Raw genomic sequence first — 18,801 nt, 5'->3', positions numbered from 1 at the left:
ATGAAGGGCCTTTAAATCATAACTGTTAATAAAACTTTAAAAACAAGACTAATTCATATCCCTGTAACAGCACTTCAAAGAATATACACGTTAAAAGTTAAGATTGATATTCTAGTTTATATTCAGTTTAAGTTCCAGTACCAGTTTTTATTCATTTCTAGTTTATAATAAGGTATATTATATATATGTGGATAGATGAAGAAAAAAGTCTTCTTGCACTTAATCTAATTTCCTTTTTTAAAGCATCCTATAAAAACTGATCTTCCCTGTAGCTCAGATAGTAAAGAATCTGCTTGCAATGCAGGAGACCCGGGTTCAGTCCCTGAGTTGGGAAGATCCTCCAGAGAAGGGAATGGCAGTCCACTCCAGTATTCTTGCCTGGAGAATACCATGGACAGAGGAGCCTGGTGGGCTTCAGTCTGTGGGGTTGCAAATGGTCAGACATGAATGAGCAACTAACACTACTACTGTAAAAATTAGTCCTGAGTTTTATTTATTAATACCTTTGACTTTAAACTGAACTTTACTTTGGTTTGAAAAGAGTGCAGTTTCCCCTGCATATTTTCAAATTTTGTTAAAAAATTGAAATCTGTTAGTCTTCAATGTATTATAGGCAAAAAGCATACTAAAATGAAATACTTTATATACACATACATGTCTAACGGAATAACTGCTGTATACCCCAAACTAACAAAACATTATAAATTAACTACAGTTTTTAAAAAAGGTTTTAAAAAAAGATGAAACACAACATTTTATACATACTTATTTTGGGAGACTACAGTATATATAGCACAGTGGATGGAAGTGCAGGTTTGGCTCTAGAGTCAGACATACCCAAGTTTGAATCCCATTTTCTGCTTCAAGCTGTGGGACTTTAAGACAATTATTTAAATTCTCTAAACCTGTTTCTTCTTATATTAACAAATGAGGGCAATGCTAGTCCTTCTTCATAAAGTTGTTTGAGAACTAAATGAAATAATGCATGTAAAACACCCAGCTGAATATCTGGAACCTAGTAGCCACTTAGTATTTGTTAGCCGTGTTACTGGAGCATTTTTTCCCAAATTATGTTTGTGTTTTATAGTAAAGAAATATAATTTGTGTTGTTTTTAATCTGATTTTCTCTTCTTCATTTTTTCTTCATCTATTTAGTGTCTTTTTCCTTGGAGCCATCCTTGTAATAACAGCTACTTTCCTATATGGTTATGATCCCAAACCTGCAGGAAATCCCACTAAAGCATAGTGGTAACTTACCTGGTTTTTCACAGTGGTGCACTGGGAATCTCAACATTAATGCTGCACAGAGGACTTCTACAGATTCTAAGAGAAAATCATCATGCTGAATCTGATCATGATGTTCAAATGGTTTGAAAATATAAAAGTTTAAGGATAAAATATACATATATGTAACAAAATGCCTATTGCATCTAAAAATCAAAACTTGAACATTTCCAGGGATTAGAATAATTACTAGAGGAAATTTAAAATTTGAGTTTTTTAAAAGATATTATGTTTTTGATTGCTGCAGAAATATCCTATGCACTCTTTGAAACAGCACACAGCAAGTGTCAGACAACAATTTTGCAAATCATATATATTTAATTTTATTAAATGTTTTTTATCTTATTCTTTCTGTACAGATATATCAAATAACATGGATATTCAAAGTTTGAACATTATAATTATCTATAAAGCTGTGAAGAAATAGTATGATTTGAAAACCATTTTCACATATCTCAGATTTTTATATTTATACAGAAGATTACTAAACAAAGGATTGCTATATGTTGCAAATGTTCAAATGCATAAAAGTTGATAAAGTAACTTTCTGGGTCTGATCTGTCAGAGAAAAAAATTCATACTTAAATTTAATATAAAGAAATATACACATCTGTTTTGTCCATCTAAACTTTAAGATCTTTTTAGTGCTTTGAAACTGCTGAATGCAATCCATTTGTTCCTGTGCTAGATAGTAGCCAGTGACTTTTACATTAATGGAGTTTTGTTCTTTATCTCTTAATTGTATTTCTTTTCTGTAAATTGGATAAATCCTTACTATTACTTTAAAATAAATTTCTCTCTGTGTTAATTTCCATTAAAGTTTTAAAATGTAATTTAAAGGGGTTAAATACTCATTTAATAATTTAAAATAATAATTATTGTCTAATGTCTCCATTTGGAGAATTTTAAACTATCAAAGCATATACTCTACACAACTAGAGCAGTTTTAGATGACGATTTTATTCACTGATCTATAACTGATGACAAAACAACCAAATATGTAATAGTATAGACATGAATAAATTGAGACCAAAATGACTTAGACATTCCAGATTGCCATGATATATTTTAAATGGCACTATAACTATAAATTCAGAGTGTTCAGAAGAACTTTCTAGGCCTCTCATAAACCCACCATTCCTAGGAATGTTCTGATCAAATGTCTGAGAGAGGCAACCAAATTCTGAACTCCCTTTTTGTGACCTTACAAAAGCTGCCAAGAAAGAGCCACAACTTTGCTTTATAGTAGTGGTTTATTTTCCATTTCTTTTCCATTTGATTAGCACTGGAGTTGAGATTGCAAATTACATGAGTTATGGTTCAGGGATAGAAAATATAGCAGAAATGATCAAATGAATTGGTGGGCACAATTACTTTCTAAAATTGAAATAGGGGTTTAATTTATTGTTGACTAGAGACAGAATTACCTATTGTGTATAGAAGTATTGTACTTTATTTTTTCCTTCATGCATTATGTATTTTTAAAAAGTCTCTTGTTCTAATTGTATAAAAACTGTAAAAAATAAATATTTTTATATAATTCTAATGAATTTTGTTAAAATTTGGCTGAAAATACTATGTTACAATCTGTTGGCTAGTCTCGGCTAATTAGGACTGGCTGTGTTACTTTGCTGAGACAAGCCTAGTCTCAACAAGACACAGGCCTAATATATTCCATATAGAGTTTTTTAAAATGCTTAAAATTACAAAGTATTTTTACATTAATTTGCTGGTAATTCCAAATTGGTACCAAGCAAACTTTCTGGAACTCTGACTTACATTTTTCAGTGACTACTTTTTAGAATATTTATTAAATAACTTTACTACAATTTGAGAATGGTGTTTTTAGACTCTGACAACATTCACATTTACATTTACTACTTAATGCTAAGAGAAATCTAAAACCTGTAATGCAGAGAATTCAAGACTAAATATAAAGATTTATGTTCAGCTTACACTGAAGTGTTGGGTACTTATATATTAATCTGGTATGCACTCATCATTAATTGTGAATTCAAGTTTAGTCTCTCCCAATTTTAACACTTCAAAAAATGATACAAGCAAATTATTGGACATCAGACATGTTAGTTATAGTGGAAATATATTTTCAGGTACCCAAAAATAACACAATTTTCAAGATTCCCTCCAAAGTTTATAAAGTGTAGTCAAGAGTTTGGAGAATGGGCAAAATAGTCTAAAGTATATTCTCAAAGCAAACTTTTATTAGACAAGCATAATTTATATTTTGCTTTTCTAGTAGGTTGGAATAGAGAATTGGTTGTATAGTCTATAGTTTTTGATTCATAAAGAAATAACCATATTTGAAACAGTGGACCCGTTTCCTAGATCACGTCATATGTACACATAATGCCATTTTCTTCTGTGTGTGGTGTGTCTTTTGATGACTTCCAAAAGCCTTATTATGTCAACCTTCTATAATGATGATTCCTTGATTATTTAAATTCTTATACTTTTTAAAGTTTACATTTATCTGTCAACAACTTTGTTCATTTTAAAGAAACGTGCTAATGCATGGGAGAAGAGTGCCAGTTGATAGTTCTATAAAACTTTAAAACTATGGTATTTTGGAAGAAAAGCTTGAAATGCAACATATAGATGTAATCAACACAGTAATATTACCAATTCTTTAATAAGTGATTTTTAGAGAGGTCGTAGACTACTTTTACAGTGGAAAATGTAGTTTAGACATGCAAAACTTGAATGTTTACATCAATTTATATTGAACGTCACAGTTTCATAGAAGGAAAGGTGATTTGAGATTTAATCTATATTCCAAGGAGACAGAATCTGAGTGGAAACTAATAGACTTTGTGCTTAGTAGACCTAGTATAATAAGACTATTTGTAAGAACTGATAAACTTTTCCTACATATCAGATTATTAAACTTTAACATTGTCATTGTATAGTCACTCATCTGAGTTTTGTATTTAAAAACAGGGTTTAACATCACTCATTGTATTTACGCATTCATTGTTATAATATTTAATTACATGTAAATGTATGCTCTACATGATAAAAAGTTTATAAAAGTTATTTATGCTATATTGAAAGTCATCTTAAGAATCTCCCAGATATGTAGCATATTTAAAGTACTTATAGGACCAAAGGAAAAGCACCTTTATCAAAATCTGGTCCTGTGTGCCTTGCTTTACCAAATACCTGGCTTTTCTTGAGGATATTACTGTAATTCACAATTTTGGACACATAGGCAAAATTAGGATGTTTGAAGAATAACTATAATTCAATGTTTTCATTGTTTCAACATTTGCTATTTAAATTCATTATCAGAATATTGAAATAGGTATATTGTATAAATATTAGTAAATAGAATTTATTTAAAGAAATTATGGTACCATTGCTCCATCATTGAACTTTTGAAACTTTAACAATTGTATATAACTCTCATTTTGATTTTTTTCTTATTATAAGATATAATTTACTGTGATTTTTAAAATGTTTTTTAAATGACTTGGATTCCGAATTTGTCATTATATGTATTTCATTTGTTTAAAAAGATTCTTTTGGGTTTGGGGTTGTGATTTGTATATTTAAATCTTTTATGGACATAATTCAAAAGAATGTATAAATTGGTCTTTTGTTTAAATGGCTTTTTAATTGATAAATTTCTCTTTGTCATTTTTTGGTATCCAGTTATTTTCTATTCTCTAGATTTCTGAAAATAGATTATTTTCATAACTATGTAAATTTTTTGCTATATTTCCTTATTTTCCTATTCACCTGTGTCTGACTTAACCATGAATTAGTCTTTCCATATATCAAAAATGACTCCCTGAGGCCTTTCCTACCTCTCTGGTTACCTTCCTTTTTACTGTGCTCTTCCTTTTTACTTTGCTCTAGCGTGAAAGACTGGATCTTATTTAAACTAGTTAGAATTTCTCTACCTGTATGATTATAACAGTCTAAAACTTTTTGCTTTAAACAAATTATCTCTTTTGATAGCGTCAAAATTAAGAGATTACAGTAATTGGTATATGTTTTCTTCATAATTTATTTTTTTGGCTGTGTTGCATGGCTTGCAGGATCTTAGTTCCCCAACCAGGGATCAAACCTATGCCTCCTGCAATGGAAGTGTGGAGTTCTAACTACATGAGAAGCAGCAACTGAAAATCTTTATATTTGTATTGGAATACTTCTATTGAAAGTATATCAAAATTCTTGAATCCTATGCTATGCAAATATGTTTCATAATCTAAATCTTATAGATACCACTGCTATTCGGCAGATTCAGATAGTGACCAGTATTAGTAATCATAATTGTCTTTATTGTTCTTAAAGAGAATTTTTTCCAAAGCAGGATTGATTACCTACACATTCTAGAAGAGAAAATATCAGAGGAAATAAACTGACCTCAAATCCCGAAGATTTGAAATTCTACTATTGTAGAGCATCTTGGTGACTATAAATTCAGAGGTTTCCCAAATTCACCTAGGTCCAATAATTCACTGGAAAGACAGAACTCACTGAAAGCTATTATATTCACAATCATAGTTATTCCAGAGAAAGGATACAAATTAGAACCAGACAAAGGAAGAGAACACTGGTCAGAGATAAGGAGGGGTCTAAATTCTAGTCATCCTTTCCAGTTGTCCATTCCTGGTGAAGCCTTGGACAATGTTGTATATATACTCCAAGCTAAAATCTGTGATACTCCATGCAGAGTACTGCCAACTGGGAAAATTCACCCATGCTTTGGTTTTCATATTTTTACCAAAGTTTTATTATTTGGCATGCTTGATTGATTCTTTGATCACATAGTTGAACTCACTCTCCAGCCCTGATCCTCCCTGGAGAACTAGCAGACCTCAGATACCAGAGTCTCATGTTAGCATAAATTAGCTTATGTAATTTGAGGAGCCCAACATGAATAATAAAGACACTTCTCCTACTGGGACCTCCTGAGGATGTAGGCCAGAACTTTTTTGGGGTAAGACCAGATTCCTTACCATTCATCACTAATATACATTTTTCTGAATTGATGAGAATGACACAAGCAATGACAATTGTTTATAGAGATTGTGCATGCTGCATGCTAAGTCTCTTCAGTCATGTCCGACTCTTGCAACCCTGTGGACTGTAGCTTACCAGGCTCCTCTGTTCGTGAGATTCTCCAGGCAAGAATACTGGAGTGGGTTGCCATGCCCTCCTCCAAGCATTCCTCCCAACCTAGCGATCGAACCTGTGTCTCTTACATCTGCAGTGGTAGGTGGGTTCTTTACCATGAGCTCCACCAGCGAAGCCCATAAAGACTTACACACATTGTCATTTTTAATTTCAGAAATTTTGTCAGATGCTTCTGAACATACGACTAAAGGGTAGAAAAACAATCAGATACAGTACTAAGTAGCACTTGTATTTTTTATTTAGTTTTCAGTTCTGATGTTTAATGACAATTTTATTAAATGTTGGGATAATTAAAAGACAAATTTTAAAATTTGTAAATTTTAACCTATGCTGTATATTTATGTACAGTTTTGAGCTAATTTTATTTATATATTTATTTTTAAGATCTAATTGGCTTTTTTGGCAATTGAATTGAACAGCATCCCATCTAGCAACTAGAAGGGTGTTTCCTGAGCTAATTTTAAATTACCATTAGGCATCACTACTCTGAGGAGGAGTTCATAGAATAAAATTGGTATCAATTGCTAGGATGGCTCATAATAGACCTTCACTGTTAACTGATAGCTCCACATTTCCAGTCATCCTTTACTGGTGTTAAGTATCAAACCTCATTAGATCTAACCAGGTTTTTTCATTTTTGCATTTATTTCTGTTTACTTATTTAGGGTCTCTGATATGTTAATATAACTTCTTTAAAATGAACAGTAATGATATTCCTTTGAAAATAGTTTACCTGAGATATACACTTTCATCTTTTTTTAAAAATTAAACTCACTAAGGATTTAAAAGAATAATGAATGCTGTTACAGTGTTTTGGGGTAATCTGAAAATGCACTCTTGTTAAGATGTATTTTAAACATAGAGTATTAAAAGGTTTAATTAAATGTGTTAAATCAGACTTTACTTATGTATTTTAAACAAAATCTGTGGATGTGGGTTTATGTGTTTGCTGTTTCTTAAAAGACATTGTATATAAAAGAACACAATTTCTAATAATTGGGGATTTAAGTTTTCTCCTTAGGCTGAAGTTTTATTATGTTTCATTTTACTTTATTCTGCTTGGATAGTAAATACAGCCATTAAAAATTACACTAAGCGCTTTTTTCTAATATATGCAAGGTGCTTCAATACATTTTAAATATTATAACAACAGTAATGTTTCTTGGGTGATGATAGGATTACAGAAAATCAAGTGAGTTTATGCTTCATTTTATGACTTTTAAAATACTGCTATGAATTCTAAAATTTTAAGTCTCAAGCTTGCTTTGGATGTTTTATAGTCTTCCCTAAGAATCTGCCTGTCAGTGCAGGAGAAGCAGGTCCGATCCCTGGGTTGGGAAAATCTCCTGGAGAGAGAAATGGCAACCCACTCCAGTATACTTGCCTGAAGAATCCCATGGACAGAAGAGCCTAGTAGGCTGCAGTCCATGGGGTCGCAAAAGAGTTGGACATAACTTACTGACTAAACAACAACACTCTCTCTCTCTCTCTCTCTCTCTCTATATATATATATATATAAATATATATATACACACACACAATGCCCCAAATTTCCATTACTTTGTATCCATTACCTTTTTGTTGTTCATCAGTCACTACTAAGTCATGTCCAACTCTGCAGCCTGGTGGACTACAGTGCACCAGGCTTCCCTGTCCTTCACCATCTCCTGGAGTTTGCTCAAATTCATGTCCATTGAGTCAGTGATGCTGATGCTATCTAACCATCTCATCCTCTGCCACTCTCTTCTTTTGCCTTCAATCTTTCCCAGTATTGGGTCACAAAGAGTCAGACATGACAGTGACTTCATTTTTCCCAGCATCAGGGTCTTTTCCAATGAGTTGGCTCTTGGCATCAGGTGGCCAAAGTATAGAAGTTTCAGCATCAGTCCTTCCAGTGAATATTCATGGTTGATTTCCTTTAGAATTGACTAGTTTGATCTCCTTTCTGTCCAAGGGACTCTCAAGAGTCTTCTCTAGCACCACAGTTCAAAAGCATCAATTCTTTGGCACTCAGCCTTCTTTATGGTCCAACTCTCACATCCATACATGACTACTGGAAAAACCATAGCTTTGACTATACAGGCTTTTGTCAGAAAAGTGATGTCTCTGCTTTTTAATATGCTGTCTAGGTTTGTCATAGCTTTTCTTCAAAAGAGCAAGCAAATTTTAATTTCATGGCTGCATCACCAGCCACAGTGATTTTGGAGCCCAAGAAAGTAAAATCTGTCACTGCTTCCACTTTTCACCTTTTATTTGCCATGAAGTGATGGGACCAGATGCCATGATCTTAGTTTTTTGAATGTTGAGTTTTAATACAGCTTTTTCACTCTCCTCTTTCACTTTCATCAAGAGGCTCTTTAGTTTCTCTTTGCTTTCTGTCGTTAAAGTGAAGTGAAGTTGCTCAGTCGTGACCGACTCTTTGCGACCCCATGGACTGTAGCCTACCAGGCTCCTCCGTCCATGGGATTCTCCAGGCAAGAGTACTGGAGTGGGTTGCCATTTCCTTCCCCAGGGGAATCTTCCCGACCCAAGGATCAAACCCGGGTCTCCCGCGTTCCAGGCAGACTCTAACCAGGGAAGCCCCTCTGTCATTAGAGTGGTATCAACTGCATATTTGAGGTTGTTGATATTTCTCTGGGCAATCTTGATTCCAGTTTGTGATTCACCCAGCACAGCATTTCGCACGATGTACTCTGCATATAAGTTAAATAAGTAGGGTGACAATATACAGCCTTGTCTTACTCCTTTCCCAATTTTGAACCAGTCTGTTGTTCCATATAAGGTTCTAACTGTTGCTTCTTAACTAGCATACAGGCTTCTCAGGAGGCAGATAAGGTGGTCTGGTATTCCCATCTCTTTAGGAATTTTCCGCAATTTGTTGTGATCCACAGTCAAAGGCTTTCAGGCTGTCACTAGTCAGTGAAGCAGAAGTTTTTGTGGAATTTCCTTGCTTTCTCTGATCCAGTGGATGTTGGCAATTTGATATCTCGTTTCTCTGCCTTTTCTAAAGCTAACTTGTACATCTGAAAGTTCTTACTTCATATACTGCTGAATCCTAACTTGAAGGATTTTGAGTATAACCTTTTAGCATGTGAAATGAGTGCAAAGAACGGTAGTTGAGCATTCTTTGGCATTGTGTTTCTTTGGGATTGGCATGAAAACTGACCTTTTCCAGTCCTGTGGTCACTGCTATTTTCTAAATTTGCTGACATACTGAGTGCAGCACTTTCACAGCATCATGTTTTAGGATTTTAAATAGCTCAACTGGAATTCCATCACCTCCACTAGGTTTTGAACCCCGGTATCCTGCATTGCAGGCAAATTCTTTACCATCTGAGCCACCAGTGAAGCCCTGGGTTATCTTTAGGCACTCACAAAGTAAGCATTGTTAAAGACCTTTTTTTTTTCCTATTTAAATTTTCATTCTGCTGCTGCTGCTAAGTCGATTCAGTAGTGGCCGACTCTATGCGACCCCATAGACGGAAGCCCATCAGGCTCCCCTGTCCCTGGGTTTCTCCAGGCAAGAACACTGGAGTGGGTTGCCATTTCCTTCTCCAACGCGTGAAAGTGAAAGTGAAGTCGCTCAGTCGTGTCCGACTCCTAGTGAGCCCACTCCTAGCGAGCCCGTGGACTGCAGCCTACCAGGCTCTTCCGTCCATGGAATTTGCCAGGCAAGAGTACTGGAATGGGGTGCCATTGCCTTCTCTGAAATTTTCCTCCACTTCTCATTAAAAAATAATGTTTGAGTATATAAAAGTTGAAATCATGTATGCCCATTTGCCTTCCACCTGAACTCAACAATTATTAACATTTTGCATACTAGCATTATCAGGACACTTTACTCCTAAAATAAGGACATTTTTTCTAATTAAATTCAATCCCATTGTCACACTTAAGAAATATTAAATTGATTGTACCATCTATATTCATACTCAGATATTTCCAATTGTCTCAAAAATGAACTTTTATAGGGTTTTTCTTGTGATCTATTCAATTAAGGTTCATACTTTCTATTTGATTGTCTCTTTTAGCCTGGAAGAGACTTCCTCATACCCTGATGGCTTTTTTTCCCGTCGTGACTTTTTGAATAATCTATTACTTGACATTATCCTTCATCTGTCTATATACTTGATTTGTTTTCTTTATTTGCATTTCCTTTGAACTGGAAGTCTATAGGTTTGATTAAATTCAGGTTAAATGTTTTTTGAAAGAGCATTTCATGGATTATCTTATAGGTTTTATATTGTATCATATCAGAAGACACGCAATTCTGGATTGTCTCATTATTGATGATAATTGTTCAGTTAAGATTATGATTAACAGATCTTTCCATTGTAAAGGTCATTTTTCTCCCTTTAGTAATAGTATTCTTTATGGTAATATTTTGGCACCATGAGAATGTTCTTTTTTCTAACAGCCTTTTATTTAATGTCTCTAGCATCAACTGATGATCTTAATTGAATCGTTTATCACATTGAGGTGCAAAATGATGGTTTAAAATTTTTAGTTCTCTAATTTTCTTTTACATTTATTAGTTTGTTCTCTATTTTAAAAAGACTATTTTCCCTCCTTCCTTTTTCCCAAAGTCCTCTCTCTTTTTCAAGAATCAATGTTTTTGTTCTTCAATGTATTATAGTCAGTTACATCATAGTTCTTTTTGATGTTCCTATTGTGAGCCAGTAGCCAGTGTAAGTCACTGTAAACTAGCTTCTGTATCTTTTAGACTTGACCGCATTAGTCTTTGAATTCTTCCTTTCTTCAGGTATAACATGTCCCAGACGTGCCTCATACTCGTCATGTTCCCAACCTGGGGAATATCTATTCCTTTTCGGGGGAAATAAAATTTTAACTCCCATTTGCTTCTGGGCCATATTTCAGTGGGCATAGCTAGGAAATAACACTTTTAAGAATTCATAAATTCAAATTGATGTTTACAATTAAAATTAAGCATTACAGGCTTTTTTATTATTTTATATTTTCCTCTCTTTTCTCTTGCAGTGCAAATAATGGTTTTGAGTAAAAATGTATTTCCTTGTGCTGTATGCTGTGCTTAGTTACTCAGTTGTGTCCGACTCTTTGTGACCCCATGGACTATAGACGTCCGGGTTCCTCTGTTCATGGGATTCTCCAGGCAGGAATACTGGAATGGGTAGCCATTCCCTTCACCAGGGGAGTTTTCAACCCAGGAATTGAACCAGGGTCCCCTGCATTGCAGACAGATTCTTTACCAGCTGAGCTACCAGGGAAGCCTATAATTGCTTATATGCTTTACTTATAGCTTATGTTTCAGCACTACAATATCAGTATTACTAATGGTAAACATACAAAATAAAATTTAAGATCTCTGCAGTTCTCTGTCCTTAGAATAATAGCCCACTAAGAAAGTGTAGTCAGAGTACAGTGTTCAAAAGTTAATGGAAATTACTCTTTTCTCTACATAGTTATATTATCAATGTGATATAACTAATTTCATTTATTTTTGTTTGTATTCAATTTTGTATTTGTTTCAAATTTTTATGGTTTTTGAATGTGAAGCATTTACATGGCTCAAAGTTAAATTATGTAAAAAGTACACTCAGAGTAACCTAGCTGTCATGCCTGTGCTTCTACTCCATTCCTAACCACCTCTTATAGGTAATTATTTTCATTAGTTGCTAGTTTACCTTTCCTATGTTTCTTTTAAAAAATAAATGAATGTATATATTTCTGTATTTACTGTGTTTCTTTCACTATGTGGAGTGTTCCTTGCTTTTAAAATTTCTTTTTATCTTTAGAACATAAAAGGTTTTTATGTTCTAATGGTTTACATTTATACTGATAACATTTTATGTAATGCTGTAAAAGACCCCTTTTTGCTTTTCCAAGCTTCTACTATTGTTTGTCATCCTATGTATTTATTTTTTTGGCCACACCACAGAGCATGTGAGATCTTGGTTCCCCAGCCAGGGATGGAACTCAAGCCCCCTGCAATGGAAGGTGGAGACTTAGCCACCAGACCACCAGGGCAGACCCTTTGCTGTTTTAGATGATATACTTTGACTCCCGTCTAATTGCCTTTGTGACAACCAACAAACTTATTCTACTCCTTTCTCCCATCTTCCCATATTTACTTAGTTGCCTTATTTCTATTTGAAATTTTTAGAACATAAAACATTTACACACTATTTTCTCATCCTAGTTTATGTATTTGTTATAAAATTCAATAGTATACTAATATACTTTATAAATATATTTAATGTACTTAAACATATTTAAGTACATTTAATACTCTTCAATACTTTAGCCTAAGGCTCCCAAATCAACTCTTTGAAACTGGATGAAGCTTTTCTAGTTAAGTACTCAAGGAGGGCTTGTAAGTATAATATTCCTCAGGTTCTAGCATGTTTAAACTTTCTAGAGCCTAGACATTCTAAGTATAGCTTGACATACTATAAGATCTTTGGCTTACACTATGTTTCCTTGAGTTTTTTTTAAATGTTGTTCCATTGTTGTGTTGCTTGGTGTTATTTTCAAGAAGTCTGGCACCATTTGATTTTTTTCCCCCTTTGGAAAAAATGCTTTTGTTTGTTGTGGTTGTTTTCCTGGAGGCCCAAGTAATTTTTTCCATGTCATTTTCTGATCCTTTTTTTCTCTATTTTTCTTCATAGCTGACTGTATTCCTCTCCTCCATATTTCTTACTTTCATGTTTTTAGAAACCCTGTAATTTAGGTTTCACACTTTGGATGATTTTATTTTTTCAGTATATTGCCTGAGTTTGCTCAAGTCTCATCTTCCTATTGAATTTTTAACTCAATTCTTTCACATCTGCAATGTGAAAGATTATTTAATGATATTTAATTCATATTGGAGTGATATACATACTTTTCCTCTGTTTCATATTTTCTAGAGGGTAGTATTTTCTATTAACTGAAAAGTTGTCATTTTCTCTCTTTTTTTTTTTAAGAATAGGCTTTTATGGGGTGGGGCTTTGGTGGCTTTTTTTGTTCTTGATGAAACAGGATTTTCTTAAGTCTGCAAGAACAGGTAATTCTACAGAAGCAAGGTGACTGTTTCATAGTTAAGGAGGCCCTCTTCTTTTCACATGACAAAATGCAATTTCTTTAATACAGGGCACATTTAGAGGGTTGGAGAAGGAAATTGCAACCCACTCCACTATTCTTGCGTAGAGAATCCCATGGACAGAGGAGCCTGGTACTGTCAGTCCATGGGGTTGCAAAGAGTCTGAGTGACTTCACTTTCACTTAACTTCACTTTTTTGACTTCACTTTCACTTTAGGGGGTTGGATTCTGTAACACAGTCTTGTTTCTTTAGGAATATTTAGCTGCAGCCAGTTGCTGTTCTTTACCAGGGATTTCTCTCATGAAAGGTTCTAAGGAACTTTCAAACATAGGTTTTTGCCTGTTTTCAAGTCTGATTCTTGACTTTCCAATTAATTTTGGGAACTTTAATATCCTTTCAAATCGTTCCTTTTTGCATATGTTAGCTAATGCTAGTTACTGTTGACTATCACCAGAGAACCCTAACTGACATGTCAGCCTCTCAATGTAAAGTCTGAATCTTCATGACCCAAATCACCATGACCCAAGAATTATATATTCACAATAAGTCTGGTAGAACAAGACTCATCTCTCATGTTGACTATTGCAGCTCCTCTAGCACAATGCCTGGGACATTCTGGACATTCAGTGTGTGTGAAATTTTATTACCTTTTTTTTTTTTAACAACAGCACTTACTACAATTTGAAATTATCTTCCTTTTGTGTTTGTTTTATAGCCTGTCCCCCAGTATAATTAAGCTCTATGCAGATAAATACCATGTCATTCATCAATGTATCTCCAGTGTCTAGTAAAAGAGTGACAAACAGAGGTACTCAAATATTTTTTGAATGACTGAATCAGTTCTTAGGATGATAAAACTGGTACAGCTGGATGAAGGATGATTTTAATAAAGAGTAACCACACAAATCATGGTCTTACCAGGCTTCTTCATTCATCCAAAACAAGCTTCTAGGTATTTAAATTATGAAATCTTTCTCATCTTACTTTCTCTAAAGTTTCATGTCAATTTCCATAAGAGAACATTTTAAAACAAATGTTGAGTTTACTTATTGTAGTAACACATAACTTGAATAATCAAGCTAAAATGCCTTTCTTCTTCCTTCCATGGAAATTGATTTGCTTTCTATTTCTAGTCAGTTATTAAAATAGAAAGGAAAATTCAATCAAATTTAAGCTTACAGAAAAGTTGCAATAATAGTACCAACAACGCACATTCCCTTTACCCTGTGTATTAGTTATCTATAGCAGTGGACCAAATTACCCCAAGGTTTAGTGGCTTAAAACAAGTACTTTTTTATCTTACAGTTTCTGAGAGTCAGGAAACTGGGAGTGGCTAAGCTGGGTGGTCCTAGCTCAGGGTTTCCTGAAGTCAGTCAGGATGCTGGCAGGGGTTCTTATTGTTCTGTCACTCAGTCCTGTCTGACTCTTTGTGACCCCATGGACTGCAGCATGCCAGGCTTCCCTGTCCTTCACAGTCTCCTGGAGTTTGCTCAGACTCATGTCCATTGAGTCAGTGATGCCATCCAGCCATCTCATCTTCTGCCACCACGTTCTCCTGTCCTCAACCTTTCCCAGCATCAGGGTCTTTTCCAGTGAGTCGGCTCTTCACATCAGGTGGCTAAGGTATTGCAGCTGCAGCTTCAGCATCATTCCTTTTAATGGATATTAAGGGTTGATTTCCTTTAGGACTGACTGGCAGGGGCTGCTGTCAGTCAAAGCCTTGATCAGGACTGGAGGAATGGCTCCAAGATGACTCAGTCACGTATCTGTTGATAGGGGGCCTCAGTTCCTGGATACCAGGATGTCCCTACAGGCTGCTTAAGTGTCTTCATGACATGGCAGCTGGTTTCCACTAAACTTGTGTTCTGAGTGAATGAAAAAGAGCTAGCAGGAAGATCGGAGAAGGCAATGGCACCCCACTCCAGTACTCTTGCCTGGAAAATCCCATGGATGGAGGAGTCTGGTAGGCTGCAGTCCATGGGGTCGCTAAGAGTTGGACACAGCTGAGTGACTTCACTTTCACTTTTCACTTTCATGCATTGGAGAAGGAAATGGCAACCCACTCCAGTGTTCTTGCCTGGAGAATCCCAGGGACGGGGGAGCCTGGTGGGCTGCCGTCCATGGGGTTGCACAGAGTTGGACACTACTGAAGCGACTTAGCAGCAGCAGCAGCAGGAAGATGCAGAGCCTTTTATGACCTAAGTATTACTTTGCCAACAAAGGTTCATCTAGTCAAAGCTATGGTTTTTCCAGTAGTCAAATGTATGGATGTGAGAATTGGACCATAAAGTTGAGCACAGAAAAACTGATGCTTTTGGAACTGTGGTGTTGGAGAAGACTCTCAAGATTCCCTTGGACTGCAAGGAGATCAAGCCAGTCAATGGTAAAAGAAACTCCTATGAATCAGTCAGTTCAGTTCAGTTCAGTCCCTCAGTCATGTCCAACTCTTTGTGACCCCATGAATGGCAGCAGGCCAGGCCTCCCTGTCCATCACCAACTCCCAGAGTTCACTCAGACTCACGTCCATCGAGTCAGTGATGCCATCCAGCCATCTCATCCTCTGTCATCCCCTTCTCCTCCTGCCCCCAATCCCTCCCAGCATCAGAGTCTTTTCCAATGAGTCAACTCTTCGCATGAGGTGGCCAAAGTACTGGAGTTTCAGCTTCAGCATCATTCCTTCCAAAGAAATCCCAGGGATAATCTCCTTCAGAATGGACTGGTTGGATCTCCTTGCAGTCCAAGGGACTCTCAAGAGTCTTCTCCAACACCACAGTTCAAAAGCATCAATACTTTGGTGCTCAGCCTTCTTCACAGTCCAACTCTCACATCCATACATGACCACTGGAAAAACCATAGCCTTGACTAGACGAACCTTTGTTGGCAAAGTAATGTCTCTGCTTTTCAATATGCTATCTAGGTTGGTCATAACTTTTCTTCAAGGAGTAAGCATCTTTTAATTTCATGGCTGCAGTCACCATCTGCAGTGATTTTGGAGCCCCCCAAAATAAAGTCTGACACTGTTTCCACTGTTTCCCCATCTATTTCCCATGAAGTGATGGGACCAGATGCCATGATCTTCGTTTTCTGAATGTTGAGCTTTACGCCAACTCTTTCACTCTCTTTGACTTTCATCAAGAGGCTTTTTAGTTCTTCACTTTCTGCCATAAGGGTGGTGTCATCTGCATATCTGAGGTTATTGATGTTTCTCCCAGAAGTCTTGATTCCAGCTTGTGCTTCCTCTAGCCCAGCGTTTCTCATGATGTACTCTGCATATAAGTTAAATGAGCAGGGTGACAATATACAGCCTTGACGTACTCCTTTCCCTATTTGGAACCAGTCTGTTGTTCCATGTCCAGTTCTAACTGTTGCTTCCTCACCTGCATATAGGTTTCTCAAGAGGCAGGTCAGGTGGTCTGGTATTCCCATCTCTTTCAGAATTTTCCACAGTTTATTGTGATCCACACAGTCAAAGGCTTTGGCATAGTCAATAAAGCAGAAATAGATGTTTTTCTGGAACTCTCTTGCTTTTTCCATGATCCAGCAGATGTTGGCAATTTTATCTCTGGTTCCTCTGCCTTTTCTAAAACCTGCTTGAACATCTGGAAGTTCATGGTTCACGTATTGCTGAAGCCTGGCTTGGAGAATTTTGAGCATTACTTTACTACCATGTGAGATGAGTGCAATTGTGTGGTAGTTTGAGCATTCTTTGGCATTGCCTTTCTTTGGGTTTGGAATGAAAACTGACTTTTTCCAGTCCTGTGGCCACTGCTGAGTTTTCCAAATTTGCTGGTATAGACTTCCTTATATGTGCACACATGTTAGTTCCTAACTATTTAAGAGTAGGTAGCATGCATCCCACTCCAGTACTCTTGCCTGGAAAATCCCATGGGCGGAGGAGCCTGGTAGGCTGCAGTCCATGGGGTCGCTAAAAGTCGGACACGACTGAGCGACTTCGCTTTCACTTTTCACTTTCATGCATTGGAGAAGGAAATGGCAACCCACTCCAGTGTTCTTACCTGGAGAATCCCAGGGACGAGGGAGCTTGTTGGGCTGCCGTCTATGGGGTTGCACAGAATCGGACACGACTGAAGTGACTTGGCAGCAGCAGCAGCATGCATCACCGGGCTTCCCAGGTGGCACTAGTGGTAAAGAACCCACCTGCCAGTGCAGAAGACATGAGACCCAGGATCGATCAGTGGATCCGAAGATTCCCTGGAGGCATGACAGCCCACCTCATTCTTGCCTGGAGAATCTCATGGACAGAGGAGCCTGTGGGACTACAGTCCATACTGGTCTCAAAGAACCAGACGACTAAAGTGACTTAGCATGCACACACGCAGCATAGCATGCATCACATTCCTTCACTCGTTAAGACTTCAGTGTATATTTAAGGAAAATAATATTCTTTTATATAACAGTACAGTCACCACAGTCAAATTTAACATCGTGATACTTTAATCTGAAGTCCATAGTCCACTTGTGATAGCTATCCTTTTTCGCAATTTCTGTCAAATTGATTTTTAAACAACCGGGTAAAACAAGTAGTGGGCTACAAAGGGTGCCTTCAATTCAGTTCAGTCGTGTCTGACTCTTTGCGACCCCACGGACTGCAGCACGCCAGGCTTCCCTGTTCACCAACTCCCGGAGTTTACTCAAACTCATGTCCACTGAGTCGGTGATGCCATCCAACCATCTCATCCTCTGTCGTCCCCTTCTCCTCCCTAGGTTCTATCAGTTTTTACTGGCAGGGAATAAAGAAAAGGTCCCATCTGGGGCCAGGGTGCTGCTGGAAATAGGCTTGCTTCAGTAGAGCTCCCGGTATCCCTCAGCCGCCGCCCGTGCCACCCAAATGAAAACTCATTTTATCTCCACTCTTTCAGTTACCCACAATTTATGGAAAACGATTTCAACGTCTCCTTCGGTTCCAGTGTTTGTCAGAACACAGCGGGAGTCAGCCCTGATAGCTGAGGACGCCTGGTTGAAATTCCAGTATAACCGTATATCAGCAGTATTTCCTCGAGTATCTAACATTCAGAAACTTAAAATTCTTCCTCGGTTAAGGGCTCTATCACGGCCCCCCAGCGCCCCGGGTTGCGGTGAGGCCTGAACGAGTGAAGGGCAGAGGGCTCCCTACACAGGCAGCCCGCCCGCAGGTGGCCCCTTCCGCGCGCCGCCCGCTTCCCTCCCGGCCTCCCTCCCGGCACCGACCGCCCGGCGGCCGAGCAGGCGGGGCGCGTCACGTGGGCGGGGCGGGGCGCACTCGTCGGCCGATCGCACGATGTGACGCGCCGCC

General features: G+C 37.1%; 1 protein-coding gene across 6 annotated transcripts in view; it reads left to right on the top strand.

Moving 5' to 3' along the window:
- The window catches only part of SLC35A3 (solute carrier family 35 member A3), a 51,736-nt gene extending 39,578 nt beyond the window's left edge, over positions 1 to 12,158 (top strand). For 5 of the 6 annotated variants that reach the window (XM_005204117.5, XM_005204120.4, XM_024989140.2 and 2 more), the window contains exon 8: positions 1,156 to 12,158. In XM_005204117.5, coding sequence (XP_005204174.2) covers positions 1,156 to 1,246 — 91 coding nt within the window. In that variant the 3' untranslated portion in view covers positions 1,247 to 12,158. The remainder of the gene's footprint in view (positions 1 to 1,155) is intronic. The other variant, NM_001105386.1, reaches the window with a different exon arrangement.
- Positions 12,159 to 18,801: the final 6,643 nt, after the last annotated feature.

The sequence above is a fragment of the Bos taurus genome, chromosome 3 (assembly GCF_002263795.3).
Source record: "Bos taurus isolate L1 Dominette 01449 registration number 42190680 breed Hereford chromosome 3, ARS-UCD2.0, whole genome shotgun sequence".
Taxonomy (NCBI): Eukaryota; Metazoa; Chordata; class Mammalia; order Artiodactyla; family Bovidae; genus Bos; species Bos taurus.
The sequence above is the reverse complement of the archived record's forward strand: the minus strand, read 5'-3'. Positions and strand labels throughout refer to the sequence as shown.